General features: G+C 33.8%; 4 protein-coding genes across 5 annotated transcripts; 3 read left to right on the forward strand and 1 right to left on the reverse strand.

Moving 5' to 3' along the window:
• The first annotated feature begins 4,011 nt into the window (after positions 1–4,011).
• On the forward strand, positions 4,012–7,358 carry LOC140871373 (BTB/POZ domain-containing protein POB1-like). Of its 2 annotated transcripts, none has more exons than XM_073273857.1 (6): positions 4,012–4,428; positions 4,808–4,963; positions 5,192–5,301; positions 5,387–5,450; positions 5,839–6,118; positions 6,299–7,358. In XM_073273857.1, the coding sequence occupies exons 1-6, from the start codon at positions 4,227–4,229 to the stop codon at positions 7,128–7,130; spliced, it is 1,644 nt and encodes a 547-aa protein (XP_073129958.1). In that variant the 5' UTR covers positions 4,012–4,226; the 3' UTR covers positions 7,131–7,358. The 2 variants fall into 2 exon arrangements, with proteins under 2 accessions (XP_073129958.1, XP_073129957.1); XM_073273856.1 differs by having other exon boundaries at positions 4,013–4,428; positions 4,802–4,963; positions 6,299–7,356.
• A 1,073-nt stretch (positions 7,359–8,431) lies between these two features.
• Positions 8,432–9,459, forward strand: LOC140871374 (uncharacterized). Its single transcript, XM_073273858.1, has one exon. It carries the CDS (start codon positions 8,436–8,438, stop codon positions 9,348–9,350), a length of 915 nt encoding a protein of 304 aa, XP_073129959.1. The 5' UTR covers positions 8,432–8,435; the 3' UTR covers positions 9,351–9,459.
• Positions 9,460–10,205: 746 nt separating this feature from the next.
• LOC140871591 (6-phosphogluconate dehydrogenase, decarboxylating 1, chloroplastic-like) lies at positions 10,206–11,940 on the reverse strand. Its single transcript, XM_073274171.1, has one exon. The coding sequence runs from the start codon at positions 11,839–11,841 to the stop codon at positions 10,363–10,365; it is 1,479 nt and encodes a 492-aa protein (XP_073130272.1). The 5' UTR covers positions 11,842–11,940; the 3' UTR covers positions 10,206–10,362.
• A 5,148-nt stretch (positions 11,941–17,088) lies between these two features.
• On the forward strand, positions 17,089–23,850 carry LOC140871571 (uncharacterized). Its single transcript, XM_073274140.1, has 5 exons — positions 17,089–17,369; positions 18,165–21,171; positions 21,825–21,885; positions 22,031–22,254; positions 22,888–23,850. The coding sequence occupies exons 1-5, from the start codon at positions 17,255–17,257 to the stop codon at positions 22,928–22,930; spliced, it is 3,450 nt and encodes a 1,149-aa protein (XP_073130241.1). The 5' UTR covers positions 17,089–17,254; the 3' UTR covers positions 22,931–23,850.
• Positions 23,851–24,649: the final 799 nt, after the last annotated feature.

The raw sequence follows: 24,649 nt of genomic DNA on the forward strand, positions 1-24,649 counted from the left end.
GCTGGCTAAAGCAGCAGCAGGCTTGGGAATTTATTTATAAAACAGTATTATATTGTAATTTGGTTTGTTAATAGATTTAGATTAGGATTAGTGTCCCGTTTGTTAAGTATATTTAGTGTTTGCAATAATTAAAAAAAGGTGATTGTTAATTTTTGGCTTAAAAAAATTATTTTTGTGTGTTTTTTAAACCTAGATTATGTGTTAGCTTATACTTAACTTAATTGAAATCCAAAAACTAGTCATGTGGTGATTATGATTCTTCAAAAGTAATTCTAATAAGAAGATTATTGTTAAAATCACTTTAATTATCAAACACTACCCAACTTTGATTTTTAGAATTTCACATTTGTTTCCAAACAATACCAACTTTTGATTTTTCGTAACTTTTTTATAATCTATAAATTAATCACTTCTACAAAAGCACAATCTATTCCAAACACTCCCTTAGATTCGAATACTAATTAATTGCCGGGTTCTGATTAATTCAAATTCCCATATATTTCAGACGATTTTTTTATATACATATAACATATATATATATATATATATATACATATAACATATATATGGAGAGAGATAAATCAAGTCTTTCATAATTTTTCCTTCTTTTTTGGTAATTGGATTGGATCAATTATCAAGACTAGCTATGAAGGTATACGTGATGTATGTATAACACATAATAAACAAAAATCACATAAAAAATTATAAAGAAATATATAAAGTGAAAAGATAAGTTGATAGACGGTTCTCTAATTTTAAAATTTGAGATGAATATGGATTATATTAGATAGAGAATGATATTTTATTTCGACCTGTATTTTGTTTTTTTTATCAATAGAGACGAATGAATGTTTTTATATGGTGGATATGTAATTTTTCGTTGAGTGTTATATTGACAGATCAATCAATTAGTATATGTATCTCGAGTTTTTATAATGAATATCTGATAGCCGATTGTGGCACACATAATGTGTGTGTTTCAAAAAAAAAAAAGAATGAAGTATTCGTGATTGATTTGGTATAGTTTATAATTATTAATTAGGTAATAATGATGAAAGTATATTAAATATGTAATTTGTTAAGATAATATGTGAAGTTTTGAAATTTCAATTTGTTGAGATAATATGTGAATTTTTGAACTTTTGATAATGGATGAATATGGTAGTTATGATTAAATTATAAATTTACTAAATTATTTTATTAAATAAAAATATTACTTTTTTGCTAAAAAAATAAAAATATTTCTTTATAAATCGTATACATATATTTGTAGTATAAATAAATAATAATAAGGAAAACTGCAAATTTGGTCATGTATGTTTGTCATTTTGCGATTTTGGTCATCTATATTTTCATATTTCATTTTAGTCATGTATGTTCCGATTTTTGGCAATTTCGGTCATTTTTATTCGAAAATGCTTACGTGGCACTGTATACGCCAGCTCCACATCAACACTGAATTGGTGCCACGTCAGCGCCACGTCGGAAAAAAGACTAAAATTGCAAAATAAATAAAGATAGCGGACTAAAACTAAAATCTAAAAATATAAAAACCTGAAATCGTAAAGTGACAAACATACCGGACCAAAAAAATAATTTTTTCATAATAATAAAAACAGTCCTAAAAAATTTATAATATATTTGTTATTTAATAAAAAAATTGTCCCGAGAATATATCTATCTATCTATCTATCAATTCTCTGGTTCAAGCGAATCATTGATCTTTATAACCAGATATTGATCTTGTTGTGCTTCCATTTTGTTCTTTGTACTTAATCCTACATTCTAAAATCATTTTAAGTTATCCAAAATCATGTACCTCCAACCCATTACGCTATTTTAGCGTAATACTAATAGTGTAATTTTTACACCAAATACAAAACTCATATTCAACTCATCAACAATCAATCTTACACTAAATATTCTCCGATTATTTTATTTATAACTACTAATTTGTTCCACAGAATATTTATTAACTTAATTAAATATCAATAAATTAATTATATATTTAATTAATTTTTATATGATAATGATTTAAAAAATTAATTAATTTAAATTAATAATTAAAATTTAAAAATATTACTTTAAGAAATTTATATAATAAATTTTAAAATTACAGGGTATGTATAAATTTTTTTATAGCTTTCAATTTTATATAACATATTGACTAATTAAAATTTGATTATTTTAAGTAAATAAATATGCAATTATAAAACAATAATTTATTTATTAAATAAATAGAATTAATTTAAGTAAAAGGTTAAATTTACGAAATAAAATAATGAAATTATTATAATAAATCATTATTAAACTTAAAATACATGACATTAAACAAATTACAATAATTAAATAAATAAAACTAAAATATGACAAACATATATAACTATTAATTAATAAATAAAAAAAATTTCAAGTCGTGTTCTTACAGTGTTGCACCAAATATAATGTAACTGTAGTTTTGCTCCAACCTAGCGCTGAAAATAGCGCTGATTTGAGCAAAAAATCTAACACCAATTTGGCGTACATCAAATTGGTGTTAGATTGAAGATGCTCTTAAAGATGGCTCTTGTTCGCAGACCGCTATTTGCATAAAAACACAATAAATAAAAAATATTTTGAGCCACAAATATATATCGAGTTTTTCTACTGTTCACTTGATCACGAAATATCGAAAAACACATTTACTACTTTTAAAAAATACACAAACTCGTATATAAGTAGAGACGCGCATGTTCAAAATTAAATCATACACTTCAGGCAATTATATATCTTCCATCAATGTATATGAATGTCAGTTAGTTACATCGTTTAATTTTGTAAAAAAAAAAAATTTTGTTGAGATGCTCATCTTCATGAAAGGATGAAGCCCACGTACTTGCAGCGGCTCAAAACTATGGCGTAATAATTAATTATTCTTTTTGTTGATTCTTTGGAATTCTCGATGAAAATATGGATGGTCGAGAGAAGGAAGCTCGAAGGCACCAACTATTTATTTCTGCCACTATTATTAAATATATTACTCCAATTTAATTATTGTCATATTTTATTACACTTTTTACATGTTAAATTAAATAATACTAACTTTCCCCCCCATACTCCCTTTCTAGTTTCTACGAGAGAATAAATTAAAGCAAACACAAAAACTATATCTATCATCTATGCTGGCTTTCTTACTTCGACTAAAATAAATGCAAATATTAATAAGAAATATAGAAAAAACTAACTATAATAAGGAAGAGGAGAACAAACTCCATCATAACACCAAAACTTATGTTATTTATTATAAAAAAAATCTTATGAGATGATGCCATGAATAGTTAATTGTAAAATTGATTTTCGAAACTTGACTTATATAAACGTATTAATTTTTATGTAAAAAAAATCTCATGAGACGATAAAAAAATTTCTATAAGACGATCTTATTAGTCAATTTTATGAAACGGATCTCCGATCCGATTTATTTATATAAAAATATTATTTTTATGTCAAAAATATTAGTTTTCACTACAAAATCACATAGATTCATCTCTCACAAGACATATTCGTTATATATTTTCAAGTAATTATTGAAGACAAAATTCATAACAAACTTTTCTTTTTCAATGATCTGGTGTTGATATTATATATGCACTTTCGATTAAAAGAGAGATAATGAATGCCTAAAATCAAATATAAAGATATTTTTTTAAAAAAATTGAAAGATACAAGACCGAAAAGGTTATAAATTCGATAATATAATTGAACAAAATCTTAAAAAACTCAAGTATGCAAATTAAAATTTCAATTTTTCTAAATTATAAAGACCAAAAAACTGTTTTGTTTATTTATTTCTTAGGTTATTTTTATTTTATTATTATTTCTACAAATAAGTAGTCCAAATTATTGTTTGAGAAGAACTAGCATATGTCGATTATTGTTAACTTCTAGTACTAAGAAAAATATATTTTAAAATTGAAAAATAATAATGTCAACGAAAACACAAAAATAAGGATAAAACCTACAAATACAAAAGCCTGAACGATTTCCTCACCATTTCACAAAACTTTCCGTTGCGTCTCTCTCTTTTTCTCCATGTTTTCTTCTGCCCAAATCGCCGACTTCTCGATAATTCTGGCAAAATCCGTGCCCATTTGTGTTGATACAGAGATCTACGACTATATTGGTGTGTAGAGTTTTGTAATTTTGGGCGAATTAAAGTGGGTTTTTTAAAATCCTAAACAATTGTTATGGAATCGGGCAGTTCGTTTGAAAGTGGGTTACCGGAAAAGTCGTCGGACTTTGCTTTTGCGTTCAATGACGTCAATTTCTCTGATAGGGTTCTTCGTATTGAGATCTTGCTCGATGTGCCTGGATCCAAACCCGACCCCCATGACAGCCTCGCTGATTGGGCGCGTAACCGGAAGCGGCGCCGCGATGATCAGCTCAATGGTATCACTGTTTTTCTCTTTTTATATTGTGGGTGATTTGAATAGTTTTGGGTTTTATGGTGTATGTAATAAGGTATTTGTAGTTTTGATGCATTTGTTGTATTGCATTTCATTTGATTTGTTTTATTTTGTTTTTCTAAGGTTTTACACTTTGTGATGAGATTTTGATGAGGTGAACTCTACCCAGCCGAAACCAACAGTTTTGATATGTTTGTTGCCTGTATGAATCCAACTGCCATATTGACAATAATACTTTCAGAATTTTATGTTTAGAAATGTAAATATTCATGGTTTAGTACTTGTTTTTATCACTTAGCTGTGTAATCTTTGTGGTTACCAAGTTCTTTTTATTAATTGTGATCCATTGAACTCAGCGGTAGAGTTGACTGTGCAACGTGAAGAACAGATAATGAGTTGCAATATCCCAGATATGGAAGATGGTGTTACGTATGAAAATGTAGAAGAAGCTGTGGCAATGATTGAGGAGCCACCGCTAAATGTAGCGCTGTCTATAAATCACCAGCCTGATATGACAAGTAGGAGTTCCCCGTTTTTGTTCCAATCTCATGTTGCTCTTTAAAAGTTTTCATAGATTTTCAAAAGTTCCTTTGCGATTTGTCATGAACATTTCAAAATGGTTTTACTCTGCTCAATTCGTTCCTGGTTTATTATTTTGAAATTACAATATATGATTAAAATTGGAATTATGGAGAGCATTATTTCAACCATTTGACAAATCTATCTGACACATGTATGCAATGAAGCTACACAGGTTAATGAAACATCTACAGGAATGGACTACTCAGCAATTGTAGTGAAAACCATTCATATCAGCTCCCCTATTTTGGCAGCAAAGAGTCCATTCTTTTACAAGGTAGGCCGTCCAGAATGCATTCTGTTGTTTTCTTGTGTGTTTATTTATGTTTATATTTATATTTTCATTGTTTATTTCATTCTAGTTGTTCTCAAATGGTATGAGAGAGTCAGAGCAGCGACATGTAACTCTACGGATCCATGCCTCTGGTAAACATAGATGCACATCAAGTATTTATTGCTGCTTATTTTTGGTATTTATATTAACTTGGACCATAGTATTAAACTTCTTTGAATATTCAAGTGTTCAGAGTTCAATATATCTAGTACTTTGATTGTGTTCACATAGGGCTTTGTGAAATTGTGTACTTTTTGGAACTGGATGAAGCACTTGTATAATCTGTCTTTTTTATGTAATTTGTGTAATTTGTCAAACATAAGGCAACAGTAAATCAATTTAATTGCGACAATGTTTTCCAATTCAAATGGTAGTACATAATGTCCATGAAGTTCATTAATGTGACAGTATTGCTTTCTTGTCATGTATGATTTCAATATGCTGAACTTTCCTTTTTTTGGTGCCCACTTTGGCGAGCAGAGGAAGCTGCTCTCATGGATTTGCTAAATTTTATGTATAGCAATTCTTTAACAAGAACTACACCATCCGCTTTGTTGGATGTGTTGATGGCTGCTGACAAATATGAGGTTGCATCATGCATGAGATACTGCAGCCGTCTATTACGAAACTTGCCGATGACCTGTGAATCAGCATTGCTTTATTTGGATCTTCCTTCAACAGTTTTGATGGCTGATACAGTTCAGCCACTTACAGATGCTGCCAAGCAATTTCTTGCCGAACGCTTCAAGGACATGAGCAAGTGAGCTCCTGGCTATTGTGTGAAAGATATGCGTGTTTTTCACATTTTTAGTTGTCTATTGGCTTTATTGGCTTTCGAATGTTTCTCTACTATTAATTAGTTTACTTTGGATTGTTCAGGTTTTTTTTTTTTTTTTTTCCCTGTTTAAGGTTTTACTGAGGCTATTTTCACAATTACCAGGTTTCAAGAAGAAGTACTCAACCTGCCTTTATCTGGTATTGAGGCAATTCTGGCCAGTGATGATCTTCAGGTAGCTTCGGAGGATGCTATCTTAGATTTTGTGTTGAAGTGGGCTCGAATACATTACCCAAAGCTGGAGGAACGGCGCGAAATATTGAGCACACGTCTCATTCGCCTGATTCGTTTTCCATGCATGAGTTGCCGAAAGCTAAAAAAAGTCCTAACATGGAGTGACTTTGATCCTGAACTTGCTACCAAGGTCGTACTAGATGCTCTCTTTTTCAAGGCAGAAGTTCCATATAGGCAACGTTCTCTCGTGGCAGAGGGCAATGCTTCATTCCGTCGTTTTGCAGAGCGTGCGTATAAATACCGACCTGTCAAGGTTGTTGAATTTGAGTTACCTCGTCAACAGTGTATAGTGTATCTGGATCTAAAGCGAGAGGAATGTACAAATCTCTTCCCTTCAGGTCGAGTCTATTCCCAAGCTTTTCACCTGGGAGGGCAGGGATTTTTCTTGTCGGCCCATTGCAACATGGACCAACAGAGTTCTTTCCATTGTTTCGGGCTGTTTTTAGGCATGCAAGAGAAAGGATCAGACAGCTTCACTGTTGACTACGAGTTCGCGTCTAGGACAAAGCCGACCGAGGAGTTTGTGAGCAAGTATAAAGGAAACTACAACTTTACTGGAGGAAAGGCTGTAGGATACCGCAACTTATTTGGTGTGCCATGGACGGCTTTCATAGCAGACGACAGCCCTTTTTTCATCAATGGGATTCTCCATCTAAGGGCAGAACTGACAATCAAACCACGAGTATTTCTTGATAATATGTGAGAAAAGCTTTGTTTATCAATTTGATCGACAGCGTTTTTCGAGTCAAGACAGATCGGGGTTGCGATTTTGTATTCCTAATGTTGAAATGCTATAATTCAGCTCAGTCTGCTTGAGATTGTTGAGAGAACTTTTGTTGGAACTTGTACATATTCCAATTCAAGATAGTGTTTGCCTTAGTCTTTCATTTGATTTTGTTTTCATCCTCTCGGCCATTCTTTTTATATTATCTTAATATGTTTTTCATCTTGTGGGACATTCCGTGCAGTTGTGAGATATCTATACATCTATCTATAATAATGTATGAACTCTTTAGAATAACCATCTTGTCAAATACTCAAATTAATGAATGAACAAAAACATTTTTTTATGTTATCTTAATTAACGTGTTTAATTTTTTGGGATATTAGATATATTTTTATTTATTATTATCAACAACGATCATATATTTAAACAATAGATATTATATATATACATATAAATATAGAAATTACATACAAAATCAAAGTCATGTTATAATAATAATGGGCAAGTGTGGCGTGCATTGATACCGCAATTTATGCCAACATCACCATAATTACATTTACATCCTTCTCCTCCCACACCAAACCCTATTATTCATTTCATTTTGGGCCCCAACCCTAAATCAAGGAACTCATTCATTTCACTACTTTAGTCAACGTTTTGACTTTTATTTTTTTCTTTTCTTTTAATTTGTATGATGATGCTAAGTCTTGGATATTGTTTTGTAAATAACTTCAATCTTCTTTAAGATAGCCAAATATAATTATATTATTTTCACTTTCCCTAAGAAAAATACTGTCTACATCTATATATCATGTTACAATTTTTCAAAGAAAAAAAATATGTTTGAAGTCACGCATGCTTTTCTCTTATTTTATTTTATATCCGATGATAAAAACATATCTAATACAAATTATTCAACGTAAATTTACTATAATAGAGATCCCTATTCCCCCCCCCCCCCCCCCCCCCCCCCCCCCTCTTCAAAATTACATTTTCATTCAACTTATACTGGCAAGTGGCAACATATTTTATTTTAATTTTAAGCGACTTAAGATGAATTAATACCATTTTAAAAAAATAGTACAGGCTCCAATTTATTTCCTAGAAATGCATTTTTAATGAATACTTTTCCGAAAAAAACATGCCCCTACTTTTCATGATTACAGCAAAAACTACATCATTCGCCGTTGGATTGAATGCAAAATGCAATTATAGTAAGAGCCCCAAACGTGATAAAACTCAAAGCTGACAATCAACCAACTGCATGTGAACTCCAATATCATGTTCTACTTCATTTTTCTCATTCTGACCATAAATTTCTCACACGCCTTTGATGAAACTTTAGAATCAGTTCTCCATGACCATGCCTTGAAAGTTCTGACTCATCGCCGCCCGCGTACCGGCGCCCTATACGACGCTCGTCTCCCTCCAAGTCTATCAGGAATCAAGGTTTCAGTTGTTGGCCTGAGAAGCAGAACCCTTTGGAGGACAGGTGCCAACTTCAGTGACTTCATAATCCCCCCTAAGACCTTGCCGTCACCGTATTCGAAAAGGGTTCTGATAGTTTACCATAATCTTGGCAACTGGTCTTCATTCTACTCCACCTTATCAGGCTACACACTGGTAAGCCCGGTCATTGGTTTTCTTGTGTATGATGCATCTTTCTTGAGCAGGGAAAGGCCATTGAAACTGTCGAAACTCGAGCTCGACACAAAGGGGAAGCCCATAACGATTCAGTTCGAGAAGTTGACGTTTTCCAGGGAAGGCGGCCGTAATCGTGACAAGAGATGTGCTGCATTTGATGAAAGTGGGAATGTGAGTATGAGTGAAATGAGCATGTCTACCGAGTGTCAAACCAGAATCCAAGGCCATTTCTCAGTAGTTATTCCTGTCAAGAAACAGAAGCAAGCGTGGCCCCTTTGGATTGTAGGATTTTTGGGTGGATTTGTGGGGTTGATTTTGGTGGGGTTTGTTGGTAATCTGGCTGTGAGAAGTTTAGTTGGGAAAAGGAGTGAAGAAATGATGGAAAAAGAAGCAGATAATGGAGAGTTTCTGAAAACATATTGGATTCATAGCAGCAAGATGCCTAGAGCAGAAGTGACTAGAACCCAGCCTATTCTTGAGAGTGAAACTCTCCCAAATCCAAAACTTTCTTGGTTCGACTGGTCCAACAGATTCCAAAGTCGGAAACAGTGATTCCGGGAGACGGGCGGATCAAAGGCGCTGCTCCAAACAAGAGGAAGGTGACTCAAAAGAAGAGTTTTTTTTTTTTTTTTTTTTTTTTTCTGCTTTTGGTAGGTCCTTAGCCGGGGATCTGTATTCAATAGTTGGCACATGTTAGCTAATCCCTTGTATCCAACAACTAATCTATGTCATTAATTGTGATGTCTCATTCGAGTCAGACTTAGATACAAACGTTTGGATTGATACGTACGTAAATCATAATAACTATGTGAAACATGTACTAGGAGTGGTCCTAAAATGCTCGGAGTGCATTGTGGGCATCATTATATTCTTCCTTCTGAGTGATTATGATGTTCTATAAATGAGCGAAAAGTTTATGAATCGGTGCAATATATTATATTATTAATTATTATAGAAGGTACTAGAGAAAGCGAATATTTCACAAAACACAAACACAAGTTTTCGACATGTTTAGAGCCGAGAGTTTCAAGAACACCCTGACAAATATAGAATCGGAGTCGAATTACTCCATGCTTGTCGTATTCCTCTAGCGACATAATTTTGTGAAACACATTTCCTACTGTGCAAAAAGTTACAAGGATCGGATTTGACCCGTCTCACATATATTTAGATTGTATGACATGAGACTTACCTTATTTTAAAGGGTAGACTGGCTAAAGATACTCACAATCAATCTGTTAAGCTATCTTGCTTTGTGATAATAGGAACAGAAAACTATCTTGTGGGCATGTGTTCGTGTGCCAAGCACATGTTCCACATTTAAGTCCCCAATTGCATCAAAAAGTATACATCAAAATGGCCATAAGTGCTTATATGGGATACAGAAAACTAATGTGTGAGATATGATGCTCAAATGGGTATTACTCCATTTATTAACTGCATAAGCAACATTGAGAAAGCAAGAAAATTAAGGATAATATAAGCTCAAATTGAAATAGATCCCTCGAGAAAATCCAAGGTATAACGACTTCAATAACCAAATTCTAACAACCAAACCAAACCTCTACCTAGCCACTCTGGTCTTTCGAGCAAGCTTGGACCATTCGGTGTGGTATGATCCAGGGATATCGGTCCTCTCATACGTATGCGCCCCAAAATAATCCCTCTGAGCTTGCACAAGGTTGGCAGGCAGCCTACCACGCCTATAAGTATCAAAATATTGCAAACTCGCAGACATCCCGGGGACACTAACTCCCTTCTGAATCGCCAACCCAACGACTCTCCTCCACGCCGCCTGTCTCTGCACCATTTCCCTCGCAAACTCGGTGTCCACCATCAAATTGGGCAGCCCCGGATTCCTCTGATACGCTTGTTTAATCCTATCCAAGAAAACTGCCCTGATGATGCACCCACCTTTCCAAATCCTCGCCAACTCCCCCAAGTTCAAACCCCATCCTTTCTCCACACTTTTTGACCTCAACAAATTCATTCCTTGGGCGTAACTACAGATCTTGGATGCGTAGAGAGCCTGCCGGACATCGTCAATCAACTTTTTCTTATCCACTGCAGCCACATTGTTGATCATCTCCTCGCTCAATCCTTCTTTCTTGAAAATCTCTGCGGCCGCCTCCCTCTCCTCCTTCAATCCACTCATATACCTACTATCCAACGAAGCCGCGATCGTGGGAGCTGCGATGGACAGATCAGCCGCCTGCTGCACGGTCCATTTCCCGGTTCCTTTCATCCCGGTCTTATCCAAGATCTTATCCACCAAATACCCATCGCCAGTCTCCTCATCCTTCACATTAAAGATATCGGCTGTGATCTCAACCAAGAAACTCTCCAACTCCCCCCTATTCCATTCACCAAAAATGGCCGCTAACTCCTCATTCCCCAGCCCGCCGATGTTCTTCAGCACATCATAAGCTTCTGAAATCAGCTGCATATCACCATACTCGATCCCATTATGCACCATCTTCACGAAATTCCCCGACCCCCCTTCGCCAATGTAAGTAACACAAGGGCCATCATCCACCTGCGCCGCGACCTTATCAAGAATGTGATGGATATTCAAATAGGCCCTGTGGGACCCTCCTGGCATCAAAGACGGCCCATTTCGTGCCCCGTCTTCACCCCCAGACACTCCCATCCCAAGATAAAGCAAACCCTTACCAGAAACCTCCGAAATCCGGCGTTCGGTGTTTTCATACCACTCATTACCCCCATCGATGATCGTATCACCGGGCTCCATGTACGCAGACATAGCAGCAATGGTCTGGTCAACTGGGGCCCCAGCTTTGACAAGAATGATCACAGATCTGGGCTTTTTTATAGAAAGGACGAAATCTTTGGGGTTGTACTGGCCGAATAGAGGCAGGTTTCCTTCCCGATGAGCTCGATCTACGGTCTCGTCAACTTTGGACGTGGTCCGATTGTAGACGGAAATTGGGAAGCCTTTCTCCGCGATGTTCAAGGCCAAGTTTTGACCCATCACTGCGAGGCCCGCAAGCCCGATTTGAGACAGCGTCGCTGCGGATTCCATTGCTCCTTCGACTGTAGATTTCTCGAGATATCAGCTATGGCAGGCGAAGAAAAATGTTGGCTTCTCGAAAATGGAGAAACACGAGCACATAACAATGCTGGTGTTATGGCTGAGTAAATATAACACCCGCCGGATTAGGTTGTTAAATTACTCTTTTAACCTCCGTATTCCTCTGTTTCGTGCCCAATCAAATTTTTTTATCCTTCAAAAAATATTAATATTAATAAACAAAAATCTTCCCATTTTTGTCAAAAGTAACAAAACATCGTTTGTATTGAAAATCATCGTATTTTTTTACTATTAATTTATTATTAAGCAATTTAATTTAAAAAATGGTGAGACGGTAGATCGAATTATTTTTTTATATTTTCAATAAAAATTACAATTTTTTCATGAGATATTCTGAATAGAATATTTATTTCTCAAAATTAACCCGTGAAATCATGTTAAGAGATTTTGGTGTTAATATTATATCTTTTGGCGAGTTTCTTTCTTTTTGGTCCCAAAATTTTATACAGAGTTTTATTTGAGGATATTTTTTGAGACTTAAAATATTGTAAAAATAAAAACAAATTGAGGATAGGATTATTACCAACGAAGGACCACTAATGTAAATATTTACTTCATCCACTTGATAATTAAACACTTGATGGATTTTATTATTCTTATTTTTTTTGCTTTTTTTAAAAACATTGATGAGTAATATTTTACATTTTTCGAAATAAATTTAGATTACATGGTACAATTGTAGAAGGGCAATTAAGGTTGACGTAGGTTTTGGGGTGGCGGAATGGCCGAGGCTAAAAGTTTCGATGACTTCTAGGATGCTCCAAACGCTGTCGTTTCGCGGGCACCAACAAGGCTGGGACATGTTTGGTTTGGTGAGCAAAGGAATGTATCTTTTGGTGTGCCACAAGGGACATTTTTCGAGTCAAATTAAGGCTACAAGTATATTTATATTTTGTTGGATCCACAGCAAAATCACAACTTTGCTTCATCTACGCCCCTTTGTATATTTATTTATTCTTTTCAAATTTCGTTTGGTTCGTAAAATAACATAAGATTTTATCATGATGATATATATATATATATCTAATTATTACAGCATTCGAGTAAAATGAGATATGAAACGAGGATATGACAATAATTAATCGTTTTATTTTAATTTTAAACAGTGTCCAAAAATAGTCGGAATATTGCATCAAATTGAGTGCATTTAATTAATGGAATCAAAATAAATGTTATTTGGCCATCTTGAGTACTTTAGCTTCTTAAACACGTGCAAAATTAAAGTTGGAAAATAATAGTAACATCATAGCTAGCTATTACTACAACATTAAACCTATTGTTGGATTGTTATTGAATAAATTAATTAAATACAGATCAAAAGTCACATATGCATTTAGAAAACTGAAAATACTGATTACGTATAAATATATCAACCCAGAAAACTATTTGTTTTAGAAGTTTGCAAATTTTGTAGGAGAATATGCTAAAATTTCTTCCATATATCAAATTTCGCATGTTATGAATTTCGACATTATTTGTTCATGTTCACCATGTTTTTTAGGCAAAATGTCAATTTCAGTCCTGTATATATTGATGTGTGACCATTTTTAATATTCTATGTTTCAATAAATAAAAAATAGTCTCGTAATTATATTCTTTTGATCAATTTTAGTCATTTCAACCTAAAATACGTAATTAAATGACTAATATGCTTCAATTTTTGTAAGTACACGGTTAGGAAAAAGTTCTCGATAAATGAACGTGTGTTTGACAACGTAGTCATAAATTTTAACAATGATATTATCCATTTAATTACATGATCTTGATGTAAATGACTAAAATTGATCAAATACATAGTTATAAAATTGATAAACATACAATTAATATCACTTATAAAAATGTCATACATAAAATTGACATTCTGTCTTTTTATCTTAATATATAATTATAAATAGATATGCAAAATATGAAATTGGGTAGCTTCCGAATCTCGAAAGATAATAATCTCAACAATTTTTTTTTTACAGTACTATAGAAAAATAACATCCCGTAGGCAAAGAAAAAAGGGAAAATTATAGTCTTAATTCAACATTTTTACTTCTTAATTTATAAACCTACTTGGAACGAAGAGTTACATTGAAATATATATATAACACCGTGTGTATTTTAATTCCAGAGACCGATGCCTGCCGGATATTCAAATGCCTATTATTAGATGAAAATAATGAAAAATGCTATACATGTTCCCTTACACGCGCGTTTTCCAACGAAAACATCTTTCAATTCATATATATAAGATAATTTTGCATGTCATTTAAAAAACGTAAAATCATGTGTAATCGAACGTGTACTTGTAACTTTAATTAAAAAATAATTAATTGTCTCACTTCTTCATATGCAACCCCATTCGAGCACAGAAGCTGTGAAATCTTTTTTTGTAAACACCCTTTGCCTTTTGATCATACTTTGTTCTTTTGATGAAAAAATCATCATCCTTTACCCTCGGTTCGGCTTCGAACCTCGACGGGGAGACGGGCAAGGAAACGGTGGCGAGCCTCTCGATGATATTCGTGAGCTCAGCTAACTCGTAAGAGTCGTACAATGGACTCCCGCAATCCCACACTATTGCACATTTTCTTCCACCTTCCGTTTTCTCCATAGACTTCTGAAAAAAAGGATCATATACATATAAAATACATAAAACAGATAATTAATTTCTTTATTTTAAGTACTAAAATTGCTCATAAAATGAAGGAGAGAATTAATAGTGGACGAACCAGAGATGAAGAGAGCTAGATCAGTACTATTGTATTGAATTATATATGAGTGCTGAGGCTTAACTAGCAGCTTATTAATTTATAGGTAAACTATTTTTTTTTTTAAAAATGAGACTAATGGAAATATGGATAGCTATTGGTTATCGTTTATTAAAAAAAATGTATTATTTAGCCCTCCAGAGATATAATATTTATTTCCATAGAATTAATGGCTCTGGTCTAAAACTACGTGCTAGTTCGTGTGGAACATAAGATCAAATGGATAGCTACAAAAATGTATTTTACTTCTTCTCGATCGATTAAATAGACTTATGATCTTCTATATATTAAGAAAAAAAAATTTATTTGGGTACACACTTCCTATTTTATTTTTATTTAATGCATTCAAAAAATTAGTTGTACGATTTTTAATATGTAGTTAATAAGTGTATGCTAGTAAAAGAGTGTTAGAAAGTATTACTAAATATAACGGAAAAGTAGTTTTAAATTGAGTTGAACAACCGAGGGATTTCGTTACGTCGTCTTATCAATCTTTTACTCCCTTTTGTAAGAGATATATATATGTTCTTCCTAGTTTGACTATAAAGAAGCATCGATTTATTTGATTATTTCCAGAATTTTTAAAATGTCGAAAATCATGTATATAGAATATTATATTTGATTTTTTCGGAGAAAAGTTTTTTGTGTATGAATGTCATTTGAATTTCATGGTTTTTGAAAACGGTTGTAACTCAAGACTTGTTAATGTTATAACGAAATGTGTTTCTGTTTAAATTTAAACAAAATATAAAGAATACATCAACGTTGTACGTGGGTTTGTTTTGGTGTGAGTTGGAATTCGTTTCTAAAAAACATTATTTGAAATCAAGTAATATCTCCAATATCTATACGTTTATGCATCATATATAATATTTGCATCTTGTGACAAAATTCAACAGGATATGATATTAGAAGAAATGATTTAACATAAAAAAAATATTTGTTGCATATTGGTCGAATAAAAAATCCATTTCACTAAAATTATTAATGAAACTTTCTTATAAGAGTTTTTGTAAATTATACATACGAGAATAGTAGGAGCCGACTATATTGGATACGCACTATTTGATCCCATCTGCGCTAGCTGTCTTTAATTTGTAGTTGATTTGTGATGTGCCAAGCTTTGTTCAAAGCGTTATAAAGACTTGCTACCTACAAAAACCAAATTAATATTCTAGAATGGTCAGTTATTTTGTAGCCAAATCCAAGGAATCTTTGTCTTTTTACACCTCAAACAATATTTTTCGACAAATCCATGGTCATTTTTATCAATGCATCTAACCGGTTCGAATATGAGTCGGGTCGGATTATCGGATTCTTTTTAGGAAAACGGGTTGGCCTCAACCTATTTATGCATTTAATAATTATTAGTAGCACGGTGTGTATAACGACTTATATTAAAGTAACTAGATATGCTTGAATTAAATCCTATGGTTAATTTTCATTAATTTATATATATATATATTGAGTTTTATTCTATTGTTACCTTCATAAAAATATCATCAATTGACATCATCTTGTGAGAAATATTTGACAAAAAAATAATTTATTTCGTCACTTTCTCGTATAATATAAATGTTGACAATTTGACATCATAATAATTTATTTTGAATGGATTGACAATCAATCAAGTATTATTAAAAAGCAAAAATGACACAAAATATAGATCCAGGCCTGTCCCGGGCTCCTGATATCCATTTAATCTAGACTGGGCTAATCTCTTGGAGACCGAGACCGGAAAGCTAACCCGGCCCAAATTCTTTAAACCCAATTTATTTTCATTAAAAAATTAAGGCGTAAAGGACAAACTCTGCTTTAATTTTGCATAGAAAAAACAAAATGGCATTCAACAAAAAACACACTAATAAGGTACAAGCGTTTCCAAATACTGCACCTATCTTGTGTTCAAATTTTCTTAGAACGAAGTATGGAAATCCATTTTCTTTAAAGATATAAAAAACACTGCAATGTTATTTAGACTTGATTATGATCCGAAACCTTCTCCCAATCGGAACTCGGCCAAATAAAATTTATTGATCACAAAAGGAACAAAAATCTAAATAAAAGGAACAAAAATCTAAATAAAGTCACTCGTAAACAGCTATTGTGATAGTATTTGGAAGAGCTTCTATGAAGCAATTTTCAACTTTTTCTTCCTAACATTTTAAAATGAAATTTTATAAAAATTTTATGAAAAAAAAGCTGACAAGTGTTGCCTCCCAAACACTACATATGCATTAGATAGCAAACTAAAGTAACGAGATAAACCTTATACGACATTCTCATCTAAAAATATGTCGATGAAGAGAGAGTTGAACCCATGATTGTATTTGTTGAGCATCAAAGTCATTGTATGGAATCATTTGTGGGTACGGTTAGTTGAGGCGTTGAATTTATGCTCTAGCATTTGGTGGGCTCCAAATTCCAATATTTTAAGTTGACTTTATGGGATTTATTTAGCTGGTTGACGTTTTCCCATCTGGACTCGGTCCAATTCTTGATGGCCTGTGTAATAAAACTACGCGTCTGAATAAAATATATATTGTTTCACATAAAGAACCATATAAAGTCTTCAAAGCGGTAGAAAGATGGCTGAATCGGTAAAAGTACGGCTCGTGCGTTGTCCCAAGTGCGCGAATCTCCTCACAGAGCTCCCTGATTTCTCTCTTTACAAATGTGGTGGCTGCGGTGCTGTTCTCCAAGGTACTGATCGAACTGCACACCAGATGTTTGATGAAATGTTTTTTTGGTGAAATATTACGAGTCCTGAGATATATTGCACATGAAAAACACTAGTTCTTGACCCTTTTGTTTGTTAGTTAGATATCGGTGTTCTACTTGATCCTCGCTACATTGAAGGGGGGATCTTGAAGAAGCTCAACTCTGTCGAAAAAGTTTGAATTTTTTTGAAGATCGTGGATACAAATTTCAAAATTAGTTCATTTGAAAACGCCTGCATTGGTTATGTTAGCTCGTGTGTGGGGTTCGGAAAAAATTGAAGAGTGATGGTTAAAATCGAGAGGTCCTCCGATGTGGTTAGTATTTTTTATTAGGCTATTGTGTTGGGTCTAAGTTCTCATACTAAAGGACTCTCGCGGTGATTTTTTAAATAGTATTTGCCTCATGAGATGAAATTTGATAGTTTAAATTTTGGGAATGTTTGAGGCGAGGGCAGTCTTTTGTCTAACTTGAATTGAAGTTGTAATGTTTGGTATTCAATCAAAATATTTTTTGTTCTGTTTTTAATTTTTTTGAGTGCCTGTATGAACTATGCCGTTTTGGTTCTTCTCATAATATTTTTTGTTTTTGATTTTACCTTGAGTAAGAGTAATATGTGCTTGCCTGTAACATAATATTCACACGACTTGTTCCAAGTGAATATAGTCTTTTATGATGGAATCTGTCAAATAACATTAAAACTGATACAATTTGAAGTTTTCCTTCACGGGTTAAATGGTATGCTTATCCGTATTAATCGCGGTGGTTTTGATTGTACAGCTAAAAAGAAGGCATTTCTAAAAGATGGATTGATGGAGACGCCTGATGATACCAAGGGTATAAGAACTTCTGCTGAATGTAATATAAATAATATGTCCAACGTTGACATGGAAAGTATTGATGGAATTGAAGTTGTTAGTGTCGAGAAATACAATAAAGAAAGAGTGACTTCCATTGGTAATTCCATGTCAAGGTTTGGAAATGGGGAACCACTTGCTGATTTTGATGCCAATCGAAGAGGAAAAGAAAGGGTCAGAAGGCTGGGATATCACGATGATGAGAAGAAATCATATACTCAGGGCCTGGTTGGCCATGGAAATCATGATGAATTTTCCGACTTGAATATAAATACGACAGAATATGGTTATTTACAAAGGAGGTTTGGAAGTTTCCCTCATCATGTCATGGGGCCTTCGAGCTATGAATTAAATTCTCATTACGAACACATTGAGAGGACAAGATTTAAAGATCAAGGTTTATATGGGTTTGCTAGAGTTGAAGAATTGGAGCATGATCGGGTTGAGCTCCTTAGGAAACTCGATGAGCTGAAGGGTCAACTCAATCGGTCTTGGGATATGGATGACAAACCGAATGAAAGGATGGTTTCTCCTTTTCCACCGGACTCTTATGGTGGACTTCATAGTGCATATGCTCGAGAAGGGTTGAATAATTCACATGGTGTCAATAAGATGATATTATCTGCCAATGAGTTGGAATCCCCATATTTTAGTCGCATCCATGGACACAGTCCTCATATGGGTAGGTTTGATTCAGGTATGCAGGATTCATATTCTCCGAGGGTCTTTCCACACGAGTTTGGTGGATTTAGGCCTCCTCATCAGTCTCCATATGGGCGTATGCATCACCAGTATCACGAGGATGTTCGTGGTTACTACAGTGATGCTAGTCCCGACCGCGTGTTGCATGAACATAGACAGTTTTTGCATCGGTCTTCATGCTCTTGTGAGCATTGCTATAATAGGAACTCATATGTTCCTCCTAAAATTGATCACTTTAAGTCTCTACATCGACCATATAGTCACAACATTAATCATCATTCCAATCCTATACGGCATGTTTCTCAGGGTTATAGTTCAGGAGGCTCCCCTTTACATTCACGACGGTCTCCAACTCTGAACTCTGCTGATCTAGATTACGAAAATGAGAGTCTTGATGGTCACCGACATAGAAACGTAGATGTAGCTCAGGGAAGAAGGCGACTGTGCCATCCCATTTTAGGGGGCGCTCCTTTTATAACATGCTGTAATTGCTTTGAGTTGTTGAAACTTCCCAGAAAACACTTGTCGTCGGCAAAAAAAAGGAAAATGAAATGTGGGTCTTGCTTTTCAGTAATCTTGTTTGAACTCGGGAGTAAAAGCTATGCCGTATCACTTTCTTCACATGATGATCCAATTTCAACCAATGTGGATGTTGGTTTCAATAAAGCTGACATAAATGCCTGCCCTAATAAAGGTGAATTTACAGACAAGTCAAATTATGTCAAGCCCGAGAGGCAGCTGGATCCTCGTGTTGCCATATCAAGTATCCCTGTGAACAAACACAACACACACGCAAGTGAAAAATCGAACTTTGATGAACCTGAGAAGCAGTTGCATCCTCTCTCTGGAAATTCGAGTATTTTGATGGCCAAGCACGACATGGCAAATAAGCCAAGTTCTGAAGATCTTGAGAAGCTAACAGATCCTACAAACAAGTTGAATTATGATGGGTTTGGGAAGCAAGTGGATTCTCTTTCTTCCTCATCTTGTAGTTCCGTGGGTCAACATTACGTAGAGACAAGTCATAAGTCAAGCTTAGACGAGTCCAATAAGCAGGTCGACCCTCTTTCTGTCATGTCAACTGTCTCAATAGGCAGTCACGAAACAGACATGGACAAGAAGTTGAATTATGGTGAGTCGGAGAAGCAGGCGGACTCTCATTTTGCCGCCCTGAGCAACTCTATAGACGAGGACATCCCAGACACAAACCAGAAGTATGATGATGAGTCTGGGAAGATGTTGGATACTCATTTTACCACACCGCATATCTCTACGGACGAGCACAAGATAGATGACAATTTGAATTCCGGAAAGCCTGAGAAGCAACTGAATCCTCTTTCTCCCACGAATATGACATCTGAAAAACATTACAATTTGCCTGAAGAATATCATGTTCATTCTTCTGGTAACAATATTAGTGGTCAATTTCATGTGGGCGATCAAAGTAATCAATCAAAGCTTGCACTTGATCAAGCTACTACCTCGCAGATTTCTGCGAATGATTCAGCTAGGGCAGGTGCATCAGTTAACTCATTTCCGAAGCCTGAGAAGCAACTGAATCTTCTTTCGCCCGCGAATATGACATCTGAAAAACATTACAATTTGCCTGAAGAATATCATGTTCATTCTTCTGGTAACAATATTAGTAGTCAATTTCATGAGGGAGATCAAAGTAATCGATCAAAGCTTGCACTTGATCAAGCTACTACCTCGCAGATTTCTGCGAATGATTCAGCAAGGGCAGGTGTGTCAGTTAACGCATTTCCGAAGCCTGAGATGCAACTGAATCCTCTTTCTTCTGAGAATGTGACATCTGAAAAACATTACAATTTGCCTGAAGAATATCATGTTCATACTTCTGGTAACAATGTTGGTAGTCAATTTGATGAGAGAGGTCAGAGTAGTCGATCAAAGCTTGCACTTGATCAAGCTACTACCTCGCAGATTTCTGCAAATGATTCAGCAAGGGCAGGTGTGTCAGTGAACGCATTTTCAAATAGACGTATATCTAATAATTCTGGGGAAATAAGTGAGGATGATCACGCCAGAGTCAACATAAAGGGCGAGTCTTTTGGTGCTACTGAAAATAGCTCCAATGACACTTCAGATTATGATCAAAGTCTAGATTTTAATGAATCCAAAGTTTTTGTGAACAATCACTTCATACCAAATCGTGACGTGCAGAAGGCCGAAAAGCTAGCTGGACCTATTCAACCAGGAGAATATTGGTGAGTTATTTTGTACTACACACGTACTAGAGTTTCCATTAATTATTTATGATCACATGCCCTATAAACATAACTTTAATGTAGCACTGGATGGTTTTTCTATTTAGCAGTTCTCAGTTAAGTTAAAAGTTTGGAAGTTCGAGTTCGTTAGAAACAAGTTTTGCTCACTGTTTCTGAATATTCTTTCGTGTTTATTGATCAAAGTCTCCGACAAGGAAATTAATATTTTTACCATTTGGATCTACTAAAATTAAGACTTCTTGATGTTGGATATGATCATTTCACAAGCTATTGGTTTTAATTAGCGAATTTGATTGCTAGGCTAGAAAACATACATGAATACTTTTTGTGATTAGAAAATGTACCAAAGAAATCAATTCTTGTAAATGTATCTTGTGCTTAATGCTTGGGATTCATATGAGATAAGTCATGTTTATTTCTTAAGGGCCGGGGTAGGGTTAAGAAATAGACATGAAGAATCTACTATGTCACATTTGGTGTCTATTCAACTAATCAAAAGTCTTTGGTCCATGTTAATGAATATTTTGTAGCGCATGCATTATTTTAAAATAGCAAACAGTGATTCTGGGATTTTATACAATTTTTCATAAATAATGTCAATGAATATTTCTCATAATTTTTGTGTTGATCAGGTACGATATTCGAGCTGGATTTTGGGGAGTGATGGGCCGTCCTTGTCTTGGTATTGTAATGGTGAGTTCGTCTCTGAAGTACAAGTTCCTTTTCATTGAATAATGTTTCTGGTTTATAATTAATATACATAGTTCAAAAAACATTACATAATTGCTATTTACTTGAAATACTCAGCCTTATCCTTGTAATAATAATTATTTTTCAGCCGAATATTGAGGAATTCAACTATCCTCTACCGGAACACTGTGCTGCTGGAAATACTGGAGTTCGTGTCAATGGCCGTGAACTTCACCAGAAGGACTTAGATATACTTGCGAGTAGAGGTCTTCCAATCTTAAAATATGGATCTTATATCGTTGATATTTCCGGGAAAGTGGTTGATGTGCACACAGGGGAAGAACTAGATAGCCTTGGCAAACTTGCCCCCACGTAAGCTTACTGATCCTCAAGAATTGCTATCATTACTCACCCTCTTATTTCTTTAGCTATTTTTATCTACACTTCTATACAGCAATTTTTTTCTTCTGCATAAATTCAGCAAGTGAATTAATTGACAGTCAAATTTCACCATTAAATTTTCTTGATCTAATTCCGTTTCTAGAGTTACATTCTGAACTGCTAGCATTTTACCACTTCAATAAAACTTGTAGACGATCTTTGGTCTTGATGTCGTACTAGTTACTTAGTCTAAGTGTAAATTATTTCTGCTACACCTCGTGTAGTCATGTTAGACTACTTGTAGGGGTGAACAAGTCGAGTACATGCAATGTTTTGATATTCGAGCTCATTTAGAGGTTGACAAGTCTGCTTGTGTTGGCTGGCTCTAGTTCAACATGATGTGTTCGATTTTAATTCTATCTAGTCATAAACAAATTAACTCGTATATGAGGTCGTTGATGAGCTATTCAATGGAATAAATTATTTCGGTATGGACTTTTTCTGGGAGGAATAAGCTGTATGGATTGTTTGTACTCCATATAACGCCCCGTCGAGAAGTGGTTTGAAAGAGTTTTGATACAGATCATGAATGCAAGTATTTAACGAATAATGATATTTGAACAGGGTTGAGAGGGAGAAGCGTGGATTTGGTATGAGAGTTCCATAGTCATTTGCAGAGTTGGATGCTGGTATTTAAACCTGTTGTGTTGATTCTACATCATGTATTTAATTAATTCTTTTATTTTCTTCTCCTTTTCCCTGAGTATGTTGTAAAGTTTTGTGTTACATATGCTATTTGTTTGTCTATATGAAATATCCCTTATTTCAATTTTTAACACCCTTTAAATGCCATAAACTGTTTTTTTACGGCATACAATTCCTAGAGACTCCAAGTATTGACGGAAAGTCTGATTTCTAGTGACTAAATTTTGTGTAAAATTATTATAATAATCGTTATTATTGTGTTTTTGCGAGAAAGTATTCGATCCCAACAGTATTGAGATTTTTTTATTTTTATTTTTTGATATTGAGGTGGAGTTTAAGGTTTCTCGAGATATGTCTTGGTGTTTAGAATCCATTAATTCTTAGACCCAACATTTATTATTAAATATTGGTTGCATCATTTGGGGCAATAATATCGCAAGGATAACTTGCAATGTCTTGTCGGAGACATATTGCCAGATTATTATTATTATTATTATTATTATTATTATTATTATTATTATTATTATTAATTTTTAATAACTCAGAAAGTAACAGGGCGAGAAAAACAAATGAATTTCTATATTTAAGTGAAATATCGAACCTTTATTTATCATCAATAATTGTTGAGTCAGATGCACTATTGATTGTCGAAGCATTAAACTTTATAGCACCGGATGGCTCTTTGGTTGGACTTATCATTGAAGATTGCAAAATCCTTGTTTTGGATATCAAATCTATCTTTTTTGTTTTTATTCGTAGATCAGTAAATCATGGTGTTCATGCGTTAGCTAAAAAATCAGATTCTTTGTCTGGTTTAGAAGGTCGTGTGACTCCTTCGACTTTTGTAATTTATGATGTAATTTCTCGTGACTTGTTTTAATATATCTATTTTGTTTTTTTAAAAAAAAAAGTGAAATATCGAACCTAATCCTTTATTGCAAGGGGAAAAAATTTGTACTATCATTCTTTCCATCTTTTCATGCTTATATAGGAATGGGGATTTCGCACTCTCATCGATCTTTCATATTTTCCATCAATAATTGTAAAATTTTTTATTTTTTATTTCAATGATAGCTTACTAAAAATTCACAAACATTTAATTTTAAAGCGAAATTTTAATAGGTGTATTGGCAAAAATAAATGTTTATAAAAAAAATAAACAAAAAAATAAAAGTATTTGACAAAAGTTTACAATTGTAAGTTACTCAAATTCTTATTTATCTAAAAAAAAATGTCATATAATTCCGTTCCTAAATTATTTTTTTCTCGGTTTAGTGTTATTCATAATTACCTAAAATTTATGTCCTGTGGTTTCTTATATCTACATTCTACATTACTATTAATAAAATTAAGAGTCCTTTATATCTTAACATTTTTTGGTAAACTTATTTTCATAATTCTGACATTGCTCTATTTCATATTGTCATGGAAATTTGAAAATAGTATAAATCAACTCAAAAACCACAACCAAAAGAAATCGGGTGATGTTTTAATAAATAATCTTGGTCAAATTAGTTTTTTGAAAATTAAAACTCTCCGGTTTTCAAATACACTACGATATATATATTTTCTTTTAAAAAAAATAATTTCAAGGTTATTTTGATAATTATCATCTGAATTAACTGGCATAATAAATATAAATTGTTAAACTATCTTAGAATAAAATAAATTGAATTAGTAT

Source organism: Henckelia pumila, unplaced genomic scaffold (genome assembly GCF_033568475.1).
Source record: "Henckelia pumila isolate YLH828 unplaced genomic scaffold, ASM3356847v2 CTG_461:::fragment_3, whole genome shotgun sequence".
NCBI classification, from domain to species: domain Eukaryota; kingdom Viridiplantae; phylum Streptophyta; class Magnoliopsida; order Lamiales; family Gesneriaceae; genus Henckelia; species Henckelia pumila.

Coding starts and splice junctions, on each gene's coding strand:
- LOC140871373 (XM_073273856.1), top strand. CDS start 4,227: ATGGAATCGGGCAGTTCGTTTGAAAGTGGGTTACCGGAAAAGTCGTCG. Junction 4,429..4,801: donor CCGCGATGATCAGCTCAATG/GTATCACTGTTT, acceptor CATTGAACTCAG/CGGTAGAGTTGACTGTGCAA. Junction 6,119..6,298: donor CGCTTCAAGGACATGAGCAA/GTGAGCTCCTGG, acceptor CACAATTACCAG/GTTTCAAGAAGAAGTACTCA.
- LOC140871374 (XM_073273858.1), top strand. CDS start 8,436: ATGTTCTACTTCATTTTTCTCATTCTGACCATAAATTTCTCACACGCC.
- LOC140871591 (XM_073274171.1), bottom strand. CDS start 11,841: ATGGAATCCGCAGCGACGCTGTCTCAAATCGGGCTTGCGGGCCTCGCA.
- LOC140871571 (XM_073274140.1), top strand. CDS start 17,255: ATGGCTGAATCGGTAAAAGTACGGCTCGTGCGTTGTCCCAAGTGCGCG. Junction 21,172..21,824: donor ATTCAACCAGGAGAATATTG/GTGAGTTATTTT, acceptor TGTGTTGATCAG/GTACGATATTCGAGCTGGAT. Junction 22,255..22,887: donor CTTGGCAAACTTGCCCCCAC/GTAAGCTTACTG, acceptor ATATTTGAACAG/GGTTGAGAGGGAGAAGCGTG.